The 18,363-nt window shown below is 39.0% G+C and overlaps 1 protein-coding gene across 2 annotated transcripts; it reads left to right on the top strand.

Moving 5' to 3' along the window:
- Positions 1–1,334: 1,334 nt before the first annotated feature.
- Positions 1,335–17,105, top strand: WDR75 (WD repeat domain 75). Of its 2 annotated transcripts, XM_048058474.2 has the most exons (21): positions 1,335–1,488; positions 1,575–1,704; positions 2,108–2,173; positions 2,840–2,933; positions 3,615–3,739; positions 4,583–4,653; positions 5,168–5,284; positions 5,860–5,948; positions 6,680–6,838; positions 7,185–7,244; positions 7,344–7,459; positions 7,923–8,095; positions 8,692–8,855; positions 10,324–10,507; positions 11,703–11,797; positions 12,208–12,303; positions 12,900–13,069; positions 13,587–13,646; positions 14,786–14,926; positions 15,010–15,101; positions 16,830–17,105. In XM_048058474.2, the coding sequence occupies exons 1-21, from the start codon at positions 1,403–1,405 to the stop codon at positions 17,035–17,037; spliced, it is 2,496 nt and encodes an 831-aa protein (XP_047914431.2). In that variant the 5' UTR covers positions 1,335–1,402; the 3' UTR covers positions 17,038–17,105. The 2 variants fall into 2 exon arrangements, with proteins under 2 accessions (XP_047914431.2, XP_047914432.2); XM_048058475.2 differs by lacking the exons at positions 14,786–14,926; positions 15,010–15,101; positions 16,830–17,105 and adding an exon at positions 14,516–14,738.
- Positions 17,106–18,363: the final 1,258 nt, after the last annotated feature.

The raw sequence follows: 18,363 nt of genomic DNA, 5'->3' as shown, positions 1-18,363 counted from the left end.
TCCGGAGCTCTATTCCACTGTCCTATTAATTTGGGCTATACTTTGTAGTACTTAATTCTGAAAAACTCACAATTCCTCCTAAATAACCACCAAGCTGAATGCGCCACAGTTTTTATCAGAACCAAGATACTTTGGAAAAAAAAAAAAAAAAAGGCAAATTTCTTTGGCTTTTCACAGACTGACATATAAATTTTATGTACCATGAGTGTAAATTTAAACAAATCAGAAAACCATACACACCCCACTTCAACCAACTGGGGGGAAAAAAAAAAAAAAAAAGCAGAGATTCGTTTTGCTCCTTGCTCACTTTAATACCACAAACCAAATACTTTCAACATCTCATACTCCTTAAATACCCCAAATTACAAATTATATTTTTTAGTTTTTTATATGCCTGTTTATATTTACACATCCATGCATCAGGTTTTTGCCACTTAAAAATACTGATTAGGATACTGAACTAAAAGGCTAAATTACATGGATTTATCAAAAATACAGTAAAAACTTTTTACAGGGCTGCTAGAGAATTTATGACAGGCATTTTAACTTTGAACACAAAAATCTTTCACTCTTTTTAAATGAAAGTTTGTGAAAATACTATCAGTTATTCCATGAAGTGAGGCCTGGCCATGAGTTCTAGACACAACCATAGAATCATTAAACAAGAGACGATGCTTTCAGGATCAAATTTTTTTATTCATAACATGGCAGTAGAAAGATTTCCAAGTGGATGACAAATACGTCAATGCAAAGTGTAAAAAAGAGGTAGAAAAAGAGCATACAAGATAGGAGGAAAGATAGAAACAAAAAGCCAAATGCAGAACACCGATCCCCCGAAGCACAGCCACTGCTTTAAGTGCTGGGTTGTTGTTATTCCAGCAGTACAAACCAGACATTCCTTGCCATGCTTTGGGATTACAGCCCAGCAACGCAGTCACAATTTACGTTATTTCAGGAGCAAAAGACAGTTTGGTAGTTATGATGTACAGGTTTTCACCTGCAGGTGTGCTGTCAAATTGCTCAAAGTGACTCTGTCCAAATGTAGCAGTAGTGCTATCCTAAATACATGTTGCAGTGAATTGGATTGTGTCTGTATGGTAGACGTGATATTTACCATCTTAGTTGTTTTTACCATCTTAGGTGGTTTTCTTGAGTATGATGCGGTTTATTACCCAGATGCTTACGGCTGACCTCTTGGAATGACACAGTGACGTTGCTGAAACACGCATAAAATAGACAACAATAAAAACACCGCCACTAAAGCCACTTTTATTGTCCAGGAAGGAGGAAGCAAGGCACGCCCCCCCGCGGCCCGTGCCGCCGAAGTGGCGGGGCGGGGCGGCGGCCATGTCGGCAGCGGGCGGGCCGTGCCGCCGGAAGGGCGGGCGGCGACAGCCTCAAGATGGTGGCGGCCGCGGCGCTCCGCGTGGTGTGCTGCGGGGGCAGCCCCCTGCACGGCGCCCGGGCCGTCTTCTCCGCCGACGCCAGGTACAGCGTGGGGCGGCCGGGGTCTGCGCTCCCCCCTGGGGGGTGTCCCCACAGGGTGGTCACGGCTTTCGTCTCTCTCGCCGCAGGTACCTGCTGTGCACCTCCGGGGACTTCGTGAAGGTGTACAGCGCGGCCACCGAGGAGCTGGTGCGGGTGCTGCGGGGTCACGGCGGCCTGGTGACGGGCGTGAGGCTCAACCCGCACAACCGCCTGCAGGTGGGGCCGGGGGGGCGAGCCCCCGGCGGTCGGGGCCGGTGTGGGGGGTGGCAGGGGGCTAGGGGAGGCGCTGGGGAGCCGTGGGGAAGGGAGGCGTGCTCCGCGTGGGGTGCGGGTTTGGGGGGGGCCCTGCGGTGACTGGCGGCTCTGTGGCTGCCGGTACGTAGCCCTCCGTGTGTGCTGCTCCTCCGGCACCGCCGCTGCGTTCGGTGCTCTGCTCTGCCTCTCTACAGGCAGCGTCACTCGCGAAGACGGACTGCACCCGTGTGATAGGCCTGTTGAAAACCTGAGACTCAGCCACGTTGAGGCTCAGTTCCGTAGATCAGTCTTTCAAAAGTAGTGATTTCATGTTAAACCTGTCTTTTGTGTTTCGTTGTAATATCTGTTATTTTTTTCTCCTTAGCTTTATTCTTCCTCTCTTGACGGTAGCATTAAGCTGTGGGACTTCACAGATGGGATTCTCATTAAAGTACGTTGAGTTATTCTTGTTGAGTATGGGGCAAAGTTGTTCTTGACCTATTGATAGTAAAATGGTAATAAAGATGACGGATAGCGAGCGTTGACACAAATCAGTGTGAGATGTGTGCTACTATTAACGTAGCCTGAAAACTATCTCTTCGTGGCAGTAATGAACTGTTGATATGTGTGTCACTGCAGAAATTCATGATGATACATAATATTCTTAGGGAAAAAAAGGCTGTGTGCTGACATACTGACTTTATTACTTGGTACAGTTCAGTCCAATGTAGTTTTTAGGGAATATGCTGTAGTTTGTGAGATACCAATAGGAGCTGATAGGATGGTTTGGAAGTGTGGGCTACTATTTGTCCTGTTGCTTCTATTTTCTGCTAAGTAAAGGGGGTCCAATAGCTGGGTCTTTTGTTTTGTACTGGGGGTAAGGTGCCTTCACATTTTTGGTAAATCTGATGTTTGTTAGCGCTGATTAGTGCTGTTTTAACATGAATATTAGTCCTTGATAGAATAGGGTTCTTACTTGTCCTTGAGTGGACAACTAATACAGCAAGGTTTCTTCAAAGCACACCTGTTTTCCCAACTGTAAAAGCTTTGCATTACTGACTCTTAAGAACTTTATGCTCAAGTATAATAACTGTTGGATTTTTATTTCTTTCATCAGACTTTCACTGTAGGATACAAACTTCTCGCACTGTATGCACTTGCTAGTTGTGAGGACTCGGTATTTGCTATAATTCCAAAGAGAGGTGGAAGAGGTATGATTAGTGTCATCATTATGATATAAGTTACTGTTTTCCTAAGCTACTGGTATCTGAGTGAATAGTGCACTGCAAGGTGCTTTAATGCATTAATATTCTCTAAGTGTTATGACAGATGCCTGTGGTTCTTTATTTTGTTCTCCATTTTCATTCTGTGAGGTCTGTTTTTTTTACATTTGATTAACGAAGTGTTAATTTTCACTTCTAAATCACATAGTGCACATATCTGATGCTGTAGATGCATTAATCTTTAAACAGTGTTTACCATAATATAGTGTACACACAGCATTTGAGACTACTATTTCACTTTAACCATTTGTATGGTTACTTTTTTCTAGACTTTAGTTTGAAATAAATTTTAAATAGAGCTTGACCTTTTTCCTTCTCAATTTCTACAAATGTCATATCAGAGCAAGATCAAATGTTACATAACTTTGCTTGCTTTCTGCTTATGGTTGCACTGGAATTTGCTATTTAGTCCTCAGCATTCAGTGCTGTTTGAATTAGAATATCTTAAACAATGTTTTTTTGAGAAGCATTATAAACTTTTCAAACATATTAGTACCTTCCAATATTCTTGTTTTTTGTTAAGGTAGAGTGAGTGCAAATTGCCTTTATAATGGACATGCATAAACTTGTTTGTAAAAGCTCATTGATAACAGATTTTTCTTTGGTCAGATGCATTCCAACTGGTCTCAGTGAAGCTGACAAAAACAGCAGGCCAAGATGTGGAAGCCAAGGAATTTTCTGTGGTTCTGGAAGGTGTGGATGCGTCACCGAAGTGTACTGCATTTGGAAGAGAGGTATATTCACCTTTGGCAGAGGGGTGGGGAGTGCTGGGGTATTGTTTTGTTTCATTTCCTTTCAAATGACCTATATGCTGCTTTTACACACATACAAGCACAGCAGCACTTCAGACTCATCAAGCAAAATGCATTACTTTAAAAAAAAATCATTATATGGAACCTTCTTGGCTGTAAACAAATTGTAGGTTACTGACTTCCAGAAGGGCTACCTTGAGAAACATAAGCTTCAGCAGCACTTGGAGGCAGCCATGATACTTGTTAAAACAATCTGCTAGAACTGAACTTCTCACACATACTAAATGGACAGGAAAAAATAGGAAGTGCCAGAAAACCAGCCTATTGTTAAAATACCATTTTTCAAGGAGAACTGAGTCTACTCATAACTTCCATGAATGTCTTAAAGTCCCTTTTGATATTGAAGGCCTTAAAAAATCCTTAACATCTTATGTAACTAAATCAGGTTTTAGAAGTACATATGTAGTTTTGTTTTGCTGAGATTTTATACAGCAGTGCTTATTTGCTCACAACGACTGATTATGTCCGACTTAGAACAGTAAACAGGGAAAAGGAAATGCCTAGTGTACTATGTTTTGGGGTTGTGGGGTGAAATGAACACTTGAAAACAGGAATGAAGACACAAGTGCTAGAAGTGCTGGCTGGAAGTGTTGTATCAATCCTTTCTTGCCATCTGTGTGCAGGTACTTTCTAAGCACATTGGACAAAACAGATAGATGCTGATGTTAAATCCTGTGTTAACTCCAATTTCAAGTGCTTTATAGTGAAACGTGTACAGTACAGTCTGTATGTCCTAACTGGTCAGTTGTTCTTCCGCTGTAACAGGGTGAATATGTGGCATCAGTCAAGAACTTTCATCTCCAAGTTTATTTTTTTAAACGGAAACAGCTGAACAGGTAAGAGTGATGAAGATGTCAGGTATTGTTTCAATCTGAATATATTAAAAATGTTTGTGTTAACTGGTGATGTGTGCACACAGTAATCTATATTTCTCATCAACCATTTGGTTTTATGCTAGATAGGATGTAGACAGTATACAAGAAGCTTCCTTTAAAAAAGCAGGCAGGAAGAGTATTCACAGCAGCTCTTGATAGCTTATTTTTTTCAGCTCAAGTATGTATTTTTTTAGATGATGCTGGACTGAAACAAGTGACAGGTTAGTCAAGGACCAAGTGGGATAGGGAGGAGTGGAACAAGTAAGTCCTGCAGCTTGATTGAAAGCAAAGATGTAATGAAATAAGAGGAAAGAAAGTCTCGCTCTTTTTTACATTGTGTATGTAAGTTTATAACAACTTGAAGATGATTGATTTTGCTTGTCAGAATTATTTTTGTGTACTTGTGCATCAGCTAAAGTTTTTTTTGTTTTAAAAAACATGCATATAATTAGAGTTACTTTCCTGACTTCTCCAGGTTTTCTTTAAGAGCAACAAATGCGAAAGGTGGAAATAATCTCTTCACTTGTGTAGCATGCCATCCTAAGGAGGATTGTATTGCAACTGGCCACGGTGATGGAAAGATTCGTCTCTGGTATGCTCATTTTGATTCATCTTTATATCCCATAAACTGGCATGACCATAGGAACTAAGTGAAACCTGAGCAAAGCGGTCTAATTAGTCCTTACGTTGCTCTTTATGACTGCTGAAAATGGCAAAGAATAGCCAGGCTTGTGGGGCTGCAATACTCGCATTGACTTCAGGGTACAGCTTAATTTTAATGTTAAAGTGGGGGGAATATTCCCATTCAGCCACACTCCACTATTCTGTAATGTATTTGAAAAAGGTAATGGGAGAGCAGTTGAAGTCTCTTTGTGGGCAATAGAGTCCCAGTGAGAGCACACTCGTGGAATTGCATGGTTAAGAAGAGTCAGCTTGCCAAGTTGCTCTGCAGCTCTAGGTTGCTCAGTGTGTGTAAGATGTACAGGGTGTGCCAGGAAGGTGTACTATTCATCTGGAAAGCTGCTGGCATGTTTCCTTCCCTGTCACCGAAGCGTACAAGAAACTGTAGTTGAGAGGTTAGAAAAAAGAGATTCAATTCGATATTCCCCTTTGTTTGCTCAGTTGTTGATGACCCTGTGCTTAAAGTACTCTTTTCCTTCTCCATAGGAGGAATTTCTACCACAACAAAGAGTATGTATTCTCCACACTGCACTGGCATCATGACAGAGTCATGGATCTCTGTTTTTCTATAGAGGGTGAGTACAGAAGTCTTTCCAAGACACAGAGTTGGAGAATGGGGGGGAAGAAATCAATGGAAGTTCAAGTTTATCCACTTACTAACAAATAAGTTTGTAGTATTTTAAGTATGTTCAGGAAGGATCTGAAATAAGTGGAAGCAGTTTTGCTTTCTTGATATTATTTTGGTTGGCATTCATAATTCAAAACTTGACCTCCTATGGCAGAATGTGAAATGTAACCCCTCTTCCTACTGCTTCCACCCTACTCTGCCTCCTCTTTCATCAGCAATGCCAATGAGCTCTTGCCAGAGTCTGTATGAATCTGAAGAAAGTAAGCCAGTCTTGTCTGAGCTCAAACCTAGTGATGAAAATCCAGTGAACTTTTAAGTGAGTGTATTTCTTGGCACACTTACTGCAAAATACTTACAAAAGGAGAACATCTATATTCTAACACAAATACTCAACTGATTCAAAAAGTAATGGGGTTTATGATCCCCAAAGCAGTGTTTAAATTTTACTCTTGGCACAAGTTCTTGTTACTTCATGTAAGTTTCTCTAACAGTTTAACATGGGATAATAGGAAACATACATATGTGTATTGCACAGGCTAGGCATGAGGAATAACTGTTTTGTGTGTGGCAGCTTAAGAAAGGCTTCTCAAAACCTGTGTTTTCTGTCACTGTAACACAAACACACATGCTGATTTTTTTAAAACAAAACCTCTAACTGCACGTTTATTTCCTGAAAAGGAACCAGCTTGCTGAGTGGAGGAGTTGAAGCTGTTCTAGTTCAGTGGCACAGCGGGTCGGACTGTAAGAAGGATTTCCTTCCTCGCTTGGGATCTGCTATTGAGTACATCTCCGTTTCGTCTGATGGCACCCTCTATTGTACCTTGCATACAGACAACAGTAAGCCAAGTATTTTAAGTACCACCTAATGCAAAAGTGGAATGGAAATTTGTATCAGCTCTACATCATTAGTTTCAAATGAGTTAACTAGATAATACATAACAGGTTGAATACTGATCTGGAAGAACACAGGCTTAAAGCAGGTTGTTTTGCTTTTTCATCAGTTCTGCAAATTTGCTGTAGCTTGGCTACATCTTGATTTAGGGGTCTCACAGATTTTGAAAAGATATATATATATATCAGATTAAGTGGAGACGGTTAAGGCCCTTTCCCGCTGTGAGATGTTGATACTTTCTGGAAGCCTTTATGTGTCTTTATGGAAGTCTTTATGTGCTTTTCCTTTCAGGAATAACAATAATAAACAGCAACCTAAGATTTTCTAAAAGTATTCAAGGGCTCATTAAAGGTAAGTGACATGAAGTTTATTCTCCTTAAGGGGCAGAATACGTAACTTCCGATCTTAAGTCGTTCGTCATCTTATTTGTCATCTTATTTTTGTTCCTAGCCAGGGATGTCAAGACTGGTCTAGTGGTTGATCCTAGAACCAAAGCTTTGGTCCTGAATGGAGAGCCTGGCCACCTGCAGTTCTATTGTCTCCAAAGTGACAAACAGCTATACAGTGTAAGTTGGACAGGCCTGTGCTAAAACTTGAACTTATTCAGTCAAGTAAATGATACATCAGAATTTCTTTGTAGACTTAGTATGACAAACAAAGAAAAAGCCAGCAGCTGTACCATGCAACTGGATTCCAGCCTGAGATTTTGTCAGCTTTGTCACAATCTTCTGTTACCTGTAAGCATAGCTAAATGCTGACAGTTGAATAAATCCTTCCAGCATTGTTTCTCTCAAGTTAAATGCCACAAATTTGTAGGTAAAATCCCCATGCAATATCCTCTCCACACACACACACTTCCTATTATTATGGAATTTACATGCCATAATTTTGCTTATCCTGAATTTTTTTATGCCGCAGCCCAGTCAGTTCTAATCATTGCTTTCAGAACATCCTTTCTCCATTGTTTTATGAATAGTAGCTATAAATCTACATTGGAATTCTCAAATTTATTCTTGTCTCCTTTTGCAGCTGGATATTGTTCAACAAGAATACATCCAGCAGGCAGGTTTAAACCAAACTGACCTGGTTAAAGTTGCATTTAGTGCCCAAGGCAAGTGGTTAGCAACAGTGGAAGAGAGAGAAGAAGAACCTGACCTTGAGTTGCACTTGAAGCTGTGGTTCTTTGATGAAGAAACACAAAGGTAATGATAACTAGAGCTGGCCTTCTAGATGTCCAAGTTTGTATCTTAAGCATGATGCAAATGTCTACACAAACTTGGTCTTGTAAAGGGTTTTTCCAAATGAACTAATTATAATAAAATTATAATCGACCCTAGGAAGGGATTAAATGCATGTGACACATCTGAAACAGCCCACAAATGTGAAATAAACAGAGAATAAGTAGAGATTAGGAATAGCTGCCCTGAATGTTATTTTTTCATGTTCAACAGGCTATTTTAACCATGGGGCTTTAATACTTATATTTATTTGGTGTTAAAATGATAGACTGGACAGAACAGATCTACAGGTTTCTCAGTTTTCCTACCCCTCTCTACTCCATCACTAATTGATTAGTCCTAAGTTACAGAAAATTGTGACCTTGTTTTTTTCTTTAACAACACATGCCTCTGGTTCAGATGTTTTCCTTGACTACTTATTTAAAAAATCACTTTCTGACTACGAGTTTTGTTTCTTTGATTCCCTTTCTCTCTGCCGCTTCCAGAATCATTCTAAACTGCAATCTTCCTCAAGTTCAAAACGAAATAAGTGACAAGCTTCTGTTTTTCTTTGCTTCTAGCTTTAAGTTGAATACTCAAGTAAGCATGCCCCATGATGACCACATAACAGCCATGTGCTTCCGTGACATGGATGAATTGGAAGATGACTCCCTGATATTGGTAACAGCTGGCAAAGATTGTCTGTTTAAAGTCTGGGTGATACTAGAAGACACTGATCCAGAAGGTAAGCATGGTCAAAGCGTAACATGGTCTTATATGCCACTTTACACCATGCTATAGAAATCTGACCCTAACTTCATCCGTTCAGAACCTGGCCCTCTAGTCCCATCCGTTTATATATTTCTGCAGTTGCATGGAGTATTACGTTCTCCTGAGCAACATCTGTCATGAAGTTCTGTAGTTTTGCAGCATTACGGACTGATACAGAGGTTCCTTAAACAGTAAAGACTTTACCAAATTTGCTGCAGAAGAGATTGGCACCTTATATTCATTATTTAAAGGATTGTCACTATGTAATGACGCTTCCATGCTGGGAAAGCAGACTTTTTTTCATTCCTGTGAGTATAGCCTTGAGAATCCTGCTCAAGGGAGCAGGATGCGGAAGAGATGTTGTTTTAGTTGCCATTAGTATAAAACAACAGCATTTTGGCTTTCTGGAACTCCACCAATTGATAGTTAACTTTTTGAGCATCTTTCCTTCCTATTAGATATTGGATACAATATGAAATTCTATAAAATCTGAAACAAGTCCTAGAATGGATATTTAGGATCCATTTCCAAGATACTTAAGTAACCAAATCCTACTCTTCAAAATGCATGCTGATGTTTGCTTCTTGCAAAATAATGACACAACATGAGAAGGGTGTGTAGTATTCCATATGCCTTTGAACATCAAATGCAAAAGATTTTTTACTGCTTAACTTTATTTCAGTGTTAGGCAACTAAGTGATCTTAATACAATGTGGACTGAAGATGAGACCTAATTTTTTTATTTCCTTTGACAAGATAGCTTTGCATCTGCTGACTGGTCTCCTTTATGCTGGGGTAGTGTTTTTTATTATTTTTCTGTGACTATACAGAGTTCTGTTCCATGGCATGTGTAAAAGTAAAAATTAGTGTTGACTTCCCTTACGTATCTCTCCAGAGGAGGAGAGGAATTATCAGGTGAAAGCATTCAATGTGCTGCATCTTCTGTGCAGCACATACTCATAAAAGCACATATTAAATTAATAAACTAACTAGTTCGTCCATAGAATAACCCTTTGGTGTTTTTCTTTGTAGCAAATCTCTACTGTGCCTCTAGATGGTGCTGTGTTGCTTAAAGAAGTGAACTGGTTCTGGCTTTTTCATAAGCAGTTCTTATGTAACAGCTGTGAATTGATGATTACAAAGTATATCTTTCAGTATCTCTTTTCATTTTTAAAATCTATTGCCTGCTTACTTGAGAATGTTTAATGTAGTTGGCAAAACAAACATCATAATCTTGGGATGCAAAACGGAGGGCAAATGAAAAGTCTATTAGATGCTTCTTGTACTGGAAAAAAGTAGATTCTGTATACTTCACAAAAATGTAAGCCTTCTGAGATAGAGCTCTCATGCTTTTGAGCGTATTTTGCAGCACTAATACTTGAATTTTCCTCTCTTTGTGTATAGACTTGAATTTAATTAACTAACTTGCTTATTCAATGCAGCACAGCAAAGTTTGAGTTGGAGCTGTGACTTTGTAGGCAGCTATCACAACTACCAAGCGACTAACTGCTGTTTCTCAGAAGATGGCTCTTTGCTTGCTGTTAGCTTTGAAGAAACTGTCACTGTATGGGATTCAAGTACATGGGATCTTAAGTGTACATTTTGCCATCCACCTGGGAAGATAAGGTATGTTTGGCTCTTATATTTTTTTGGTTTTTCATGTCTTACTTGAATACTCAGAACAGAAAGAATCAATTCATAGTACTTCATGATTTTGTATGTGTTCCTAGAAATGTTGAATTTAAGTCTAATTTCATATGTAGAAAAGACTAACTGGAACTTCCCCACTAATGTAGAGATGAATCAAAGTACTAAAAAAGTATAAATATAGAAAGTTAGTGCTTTATTCTTGTATGCATTAATTCAAATAGGAAGTATATCAGTAAGCCATTGTGCCATGTTGACATTAATATTTGCATTATAGAACATGTATTTTGATTGGTGATAACCTCTGCTGGAAACCTGTATTTGGCTGGCAGACTATTCCAGCATGTTCTGTTGGGTGCTGCCGTGTTAACAGACCTGCTGAAGGTGTAGGTGTCCCTCTGTTGCGTAAGGATGATGAGGAATGGCATAGGTCTACAGTACAGATAAAAGATAGAGACCCAGAGAATAAGACAACTGTAATACTAAGCTTGCTGGACTGCAAATATGCAGTAGTTTCTGATCCAGGTAAAGCATCACCTTTTTATGATTGCCTTAGGAGAGTAGAGCAATTGCTTACCTCACTGGTTCCTCTAGTTAATCTTCGAGCCAGATCTCTCTAAACAAATTCTGAGTGATGCTACAAATGAGCTGTAATGTTCCCTTTCAGTTCTAAGATTCTTCTAGCTGCTTTTCCAGGTCATTACTGGCGTAATTTTAGAGGTCTTATTTTCTCCAGAAAGCAAGTCAGAGCAGCCTATAAGATTTTTTTTACTACTTTGCTCTTCCTAATGCTTAGCTCTTAGCTCAGTAGTAGGAATCTTTAAATACTGGAAGTTTTTTCCAGTCCTGATGTTAACACTGTAGTAATTACATGTTTGTTACTTACGAGGTTAAAATCACTGCTTAAAATCAGAATGTTGTAGGAACAGTTCCAAATTCTCTGTAATCCTTATGGAGTCACGCATACTTGAAATCTTCCAGACCTGTTTTGTGGTTGCGTGTGAAAGAAAGTATACTCTCACTAGAGGCGAAAGCAAAATGCAAACTTATCCTGACTAAATGTCAGAACTAAATCTTAACTGATCGTCTCTGACTTATGAATCAATACTACATAGAGAAACAAGAATGAAATCTGAAGGTCGTTAACCTTTTTTTTGACTTTTTGCTTCTGTAGGGACATCAGCTTTGGGAGACTAACATGTTCCAAATACCTTATTGGTGCCACTGATCATGGCTTTCTGTGTTGCTGGAACCTGCTCAGTTGTGCATGTAAGATCAGCTTAAATGTGTGCTAGAGTGACTGTGGTGACATTTAACACTTAAATTTACTACGATACCTTTAAGTGATTCTAGTTTGATCGAAATTCTAGTTTGATCCAGATTGACCTACTACAAAATATTCTGTGGAGATTTTTAATACTTAAGATAGTATCCTTCTTAGTGTGCGTGTTCATATTTAATTCTGCTAGATGATAACACAGTAACAGCTAGTATGTCCTGCATTTGTAGAGGAAGCTGATGATAATTGTTTTGATTGATCTGGGAATAAGTGAAGTTGTATGCCTCTTGCAGAGGTTAAGCCTTGAGTCATTTCCATTTGACCTTTTATTTGGCAAAGCACCTGGATGGAACTGAATGCCGCCTTCTCACATCTGGCTGTTGCTGTGTTTGCTTTTCAGTGGAATGGAGTGCCCACCTCAACGTCGTAGTTCTGCAACCTGATCCCCTTTCAGAACACATTGCTGCTGTCTCATGGCTCTCAAAAGAGTCCAGCTGTGAGTACAAAGGCTTCTTTGACAAGTAGTAGTCAGTGGATCTTAAAACTGTGAAAGCATAATTTCTAGAAGAGGTTTTCTTAGAATTCCATAAAAGCCAAACCTGAGTCTGTGTTTGCGCCCATGGAAAACTGAGCCATGGAAAACTGAGCCATGCCTGACAGCAGCAGTCAAGTAATTAGCATGTTGGCTCCCCATCTTTTCTTCCAACAGTTAGTCTCCAATACAGGATATAGCGCGGGATTAACTATGCTGTCTGGGTGAGGGTCTTGCATGTTCTTGACCCTATCCCATAAATGCAAAACTGTGGTTGAATGATACAGTTATGTGTCAGAGCTTTGATATAAGTTAAGATTGATCTTCCCAGAGCTACTGTTCTACAGAAAAGTTCATTACCAAGCGTATTCTCTGGATTTGAATACCATAAAAGGTGACTTCTGTTGTGCATTGAGGATATCCAGTTAGAATTCCTGCAAACTAGTGCTTAAAGACAATCCAGTCCAGCCCTTAACTGGCTGTCATACCCAGGGCTTTGTCAGCTATCCAGGAAGGTAAGATTTTCATGACTTAAAGGCAAGACATTCTTCTTTTTGCAGTGTTTGTGTTTAAGCCAAATGAGCCGCGACCAATCTGTATCCAGAGAAACCTTTGTAAAGAAAAGATCCAGTTTGCTGCCTTCGTTCCGAGAGACGTACCTGAAACAATTGGTTCAGAAAAATACCTTTGGCTAAGAAGATCCCAACTATATTTTCTTACTGATACACAAGTAAGAAATAGCGGTTAGCAGGGGGAGTGGTTCCTTGGGGGTGAGGGTGGTCAACTGTTGTTGAGTATTAGTTTCCTTTTGTAATTTCAAAGCAACAAAAGCCATACATGGTTCTTCATTAAAATCTTTCAAATGCTAAAATAGCTTAACATCAATTTTTTATTTACTGCTTTTTTGCTTCCAATAGTTTCTCTTGCTTCTTTCATAGAAGAAACAATGTAGAAGCTGAAGTGTTGCTAGCTATGTAAATGTTTCATATGATATTCAGTTTTTCCCTATATTATTTGTGCGTTTGTTTTTTCTTGTCTATTTTCCCTTCCACTTGCAAAGTCTATACAGAGCTTTTTAGGCTCATTCCTGCTTCCTTCTCTTTTTTCTGTAATAAAGAGCAAGTTGTATTTGCTTCTTCCACTTGACAAACAAATCTTTTTGGCTCAAAAAGTTTTGTAGACTAGGTACTGAAACGTGGAAAACAGTTTTAGGTGTTGTAACTCTGCTACATCTTCCTTTATTTTAGGAGCTAATGACGTTTAGCACAAAGCCTCCCGAAGAAAGGCTTACGGTGTCAAGCAAACAGGTACCTTTTAAAGAAGTTCTGATAGAAATGTGTAGCGGTATTCAAAATTCTGTTGGTGTTCAACTTGTCAGATTCTAATTCTCATCTGTCATGAAAACGCTCACCACATCCTGACAGGGAATCACAGGCCCTTATCTGAAGGGGCAGTAATCTGTACTTGCTTATGTGTTGGTAGAATTCCTGTCCATAAAATCTTTAAAAGGTGAAGTATTAGTAAGCTACTCCCTTCTAAGCTACTCCCTTCTTTTCTCATTTCCTTGAACAAAATCTGATAATTTTCTAAAAGATATTAGATTGTACACATGAAGCAAAACCACCTGATATTTGAGTAAGCTCTTTCCTTGTTTTGCTTTCCACGTTTTGGTTTCTTTAATGCTTGGAGCCTTGATTTGCGGCCTGCGATTTCTGGTGAGGATGTAAAGTTGTCAGTTCGTTTTGATTTATCAGTGAGACTGAATTTCAAAATTATGATTCAGTATGTACTTCTACAGTGAAGTAGTGTGGGAAATTGAGTCTTTTATATTCACGTTGAAGTGTTCTATGCTCTGTGAACAGAATAAAACAGTATTTGATGGATTTGGTTGATTAAACAAAATAAATCAAAATAGAAGCTAATATATTTCTAAGATTAAAATCCAATTAGAATGTGGTTAAAAGTAGTCAGTTTCTTGGGGGTTGAGTAATTTGGAGCTCAGGTTAAGGGATGTTGATCTAGAAAAATGCCAGAAGGGTAGTTAAAATGTTTTGCCTCCAGTTTCATAATAGATTATTCAGCAGATGCTGGGGTGTACATGACTTTTAGTCAAAAATGGCACATAGAAGCTGTACTTTGGTACACTAGCCAACTAAAATTTTGGTGTTTTTTCTAGAAGTACAGAGATCCAGATCTTGGAAAGTTCTGTTACATCTGTGTAGGATTTTGTTGGAAAGGACGTCTGAGAGAAAAATAAGTACCAGGAGCCACGTCATATGGCTCAGCTGAGTTGAATTTGAGTGTAGAGTTTTGTCACCTAGATTGATTCAAAATTCTTCTAGCTGAATTTTGATAATTCAAAATGAGATGGAACTTAAATCTGTGACAGTAAAGTTCTAATTAAAACTGTCTTGTTTCAAATACAAGTTGTGTTGTTTTTTTCAAGTTGGCTGTAGAAGAAAGTCTTCCTGTGACCCCATTTAGCTTGCTGTTGGGAAAGCACAGACATCAACAATCACAAGGGGATATAGACCTTACAAAAGTAGTTCGTAATCGCCACGAGCAAGATTCCCCTGCTGTTAAAGAGGTAGGAATAATTACAGTAAGTGAACAAGCAAAATAACGACAGGCAAAAGCTTTCATAATAAAGCTTCTTCTCTTTCTCTTCAGCTTCTGCACACTCCAGCACACGTTTTACCGTCTGCTTCCTTCCTGTGTCCTATATTTATTAATTCATTGCTCATCTCCAAAGAGAAAAAAAGGTAAGAAAAATGGGAGAACTCATACTAGTTATTGAGATCAGTTGAATTTAAGTGCATCTTTGTTTAAAGTGTAAAAACAGCTTTTCTAACACTTTTTGCCTTTGCTCCTCTTAGTTAATAGAATAGTAGGTTGCTCATAGCCCTATCCAGTCTGGGCTTGAGTACCTCGGGATGGGGCATCCACTGATACCCTGAAGTCCTTCTCTGTATGGCTGCTCTCAATCCACTTGTTGCTTAGCCAGCATTTGTGTTGGGGATTGCCCCAAACCAGGTGCAGGACATTGCACTTGGCCTTGTTGAACTTGATGAGGTTTGCATGGGCCCCCTTCTCAAGCTTGCCAGGGTCCCCCTGGATGGCATCCCCTCCCTCCAGTGTGTCAACCACAGCACTCAGCTTGGTGTCCGCGGACTTGCTGAGGGTGAAGTAGTCACAAATTCACCAAGTGGACCATCTGTCAAATCCATGTCTTTCCATGTTAGGACAAGGATATCATGGGGAACAGTATCACATGTCCAGGTAGATGACATGAGTTGCTCTTTCCTTTACTGGTGCTGCAGTGCTATCATAGACGGCCACCAAATGTGTCAGGCATGATTTGCCCTTAGTGAAGCCAAAAGGACTTAATGTTTTGGTGGTATTTCTGGATAAAGATTCTCAGCTGTAATTCATTATAATGAATTCCTTGATACTTTCTCCTTATTTCTTGCTTTGAATTCACACAGTAAGATTAGTTCTTAGGTTTAACCTTAATAGTCTGTTTAGAATTCATACTTCATTCCTAATTAAGCTACAAAATATGAATATATACTGTGAATGCAGCTAAGCTTGTCTCATAATGCATTGATCCCAATTTAAAGGAGTAATTTGAAAGGTACTTAAAACATTTGGTAGCCTGTTCTTCTGAGATCAGCGTTCTTACTGGACTGTCCACGTAAATTTTTTTTGCCAACAAAATACTGGCAAAAGTCATATACAAAATATATAGAAATTTCTGTGTAATTTCAGTACAGAAGAATTTAGGAGTTCAGGGGCCTCTGTAAATATTTGCAGCTGTAGAGCTTGTACTTTGACTCTGGTAATGAGTATGCCTGTGCATTTAAAGTTGCATACAACTATAAGGACTGTAGGAGCAGGCCCACGAAAGGCTGGTAAGTATATATCACTGTATAGATTAGTCTCCTTATTAATGTTAAATCCTTCTCTTTTCATATCAGTATGAATAAACAGTGATGGTACGCATCTATAATACACTTACATTGAGTGATAAATTTTATTAGAACAGATGATTTATAGGAGACTAGGACTGTCCTGTCATCTAGGACATTCCTAACAAGGTCTAAAATGTAACAGACACTTGTATTAATAGTATCAAAGTACCATATTGTAAGTGGTAATTGTTCTATATAATTATCTTCAAATATAGTTTCTATTTCAGCATGAGTTTCTCTTGAATCAAGTTAGAAGGGAGCAGCTGCTTTAAATACCTCTAATTTAAAAAATATTTTTTCATAGGAACATGCTATTGTAGCAATTTTTAAGAACCTATTTGAAAAATAGCTTGTAATGGAGATAGCAAGAAGTATAGTAGCTCTTCTGTAGCCCAAGATTTAAAAACAAAAAAAAATCCAGTGTTTGCTTCAAGCTTTTTGCATGCTAACTTACCTCTGTACTACCATGTGTGATCAGAACTACCTTTTTAATTATTTCCAATCATCTTGCTTTTACAGTGCTGAAGAAGTTGCTGATGAAGTAGAAATGGAAAGTGAAGAAGCAGAAGAGGATTCAGATGAGGAAAAAGACGTTACAGAAATGGAACAAGAAAATATAAAGCCTATGGATTTATTAGGAGAGATAACATGTAAACTGTCCAAAGCTGAGGAAAAAGAGCTACGCAAAGTAAGAAAAATGGACTACAGTTGGATATCAGCTTTCTAAACAGACATCTTGTTGTTTTTTTATATTGTAAGTTGAAGCTTTGGATATTAAATACTATTCCAAAAATCTTTCAAGTCCTTTGACTGTGAACTTTATCAGCCTCTACTGCCATAAGAAGAGAGAACTCTGGGGAGGGATTAAAGTTTTGAAAAAAATGCATCTGTTCTTAGCTTTATTGCTGATTCCATGTGAGTTTAGAAAACGTGACCTGTATCTTTTGCCATATAAAAGGCTGCTAGTGAAACTGAATTCGTTAACTTGACTTGTGATGAGTTTCCAAAGTCACAGCCAAGCCTCAGAAAATCATCCCAGCTGAGACTGGGCTACTGAGGCTGAAGAACAGCAGCAAACAGCTTCAGTTCGTAAAGTACTTAATTCAAGAATTCAGGATCTTGTAGGGAAATCAGTCATGCTGTATACAGGTAAGTAACAAGCCTCCTCCTCAGAAATTCCTTCATCTGAAATGGATGACGGGTGGTTTAATATGTCTGGTTCTGGAATATAGCTACCTCCTATTCTTTGGTCTTAGTGTGTTTGCTGGTATTTGTACAGTACAGAGACTCTTAAGTGCCCTATGCCTAAAATTCATTAGGTCATAATGAAACCTTTACATTCCCATTTATCAAGAACACTACATAACTTCGCTGGGATACACATCTCCTTTCTGACATCTTACTGTACACATAACAGACAGCTGTAAGACAGACAAGTGGAGGGCTAAGCATAGAAACAGTATCCTGTCAAACAGTATCCTGTCATGTAATATAAAGGCAAGCTGATGGAGGTTGCATTGGTCAGAGTTCTGGAGAAACAATATTCTGCTAAAACTATTTAGGTTAAAAATACTGGAAACAGGTATGATACTTTAAATATTCTTTATCAGTGAAAATCATACTCTCCCTACTTTGGTACTGCCTTGGAACAAGCTGGAACCCACTTTATCTTTTCTAATACCCTATATTGAAAGGCGGGTTTCTTTTTTGTTTTGGTTTTTGGAGGGCACAAGTGCTCTTCAGAAGAAAAAAAGCTCTCTCTTCCACCCATACATGGCTTGAAAAACTTTTTTCACTCTTGAACACAAATGCAGCTGTTTGTTTACAATGCTGACCAACTGTCAGTGACCTCCTCATGAAGCGAAGCAGTTCACAGATTAAAAGTCAGATCAGAACCTGCCCCATCACAACCAATGACAATTCCTCTGGCTGTCACCTGTGGTGTACAAACATGACTGTTCCCTGAGCCTTGATAAATACTGCTTGCTGATTTCTGATGTCCTGAGTTTGTCCTGTGACAGCTGAGGACAGAGGTATTAGCAAGACCGTATGA

Source organism: Anser cygnoides, chromosome 6, assembly GCF_040182565.1.
Source record: "Anser cygnoides isolate HZ-2024a breed goose chromosome 6, Taihu_goose_T2T_genome, whole genome shotgun sequence".
Lineage (NCBI taxonomy): Eukaryota > Metazoa > Chordata > Aves > Anseriformes > Anatidae > Anser > Anser cygnoides.
The sequence above is the reverse complement of the archived record's forward strand: the minus strand, read 5'-3'. Positions and strand labels throughout refer to the sequence as shown.

What these genes read in the sequence shown, in the direction of transcription:
- WDR75 (XM_048058474.2), top strand. Translation starts at nt 1,403, where the DNA reads ATGGTGGCGGCCGCGGCGCTCCGCGTGGTGTGCTGCGGGGGCAGCCCC. An exon ending in TATTCAAGGGCTCATTAAAG is followed by an intron (nt 7,245 to 7,343) that starts GTAAGTGACATG and finishes TTTTGTTCCTAG; the next exon opens with CCAGGGATGTCAAGACTGGT. An exon ending in GAACCTGCTCAGTTGTGCAT is followed by an intron (nt 11,798 to 12,207) that starts GTAAGATCAGCT and finishes TTTGCTTTTCAG; the next exon opens with TGGAATGGAGTGCCCACCTC.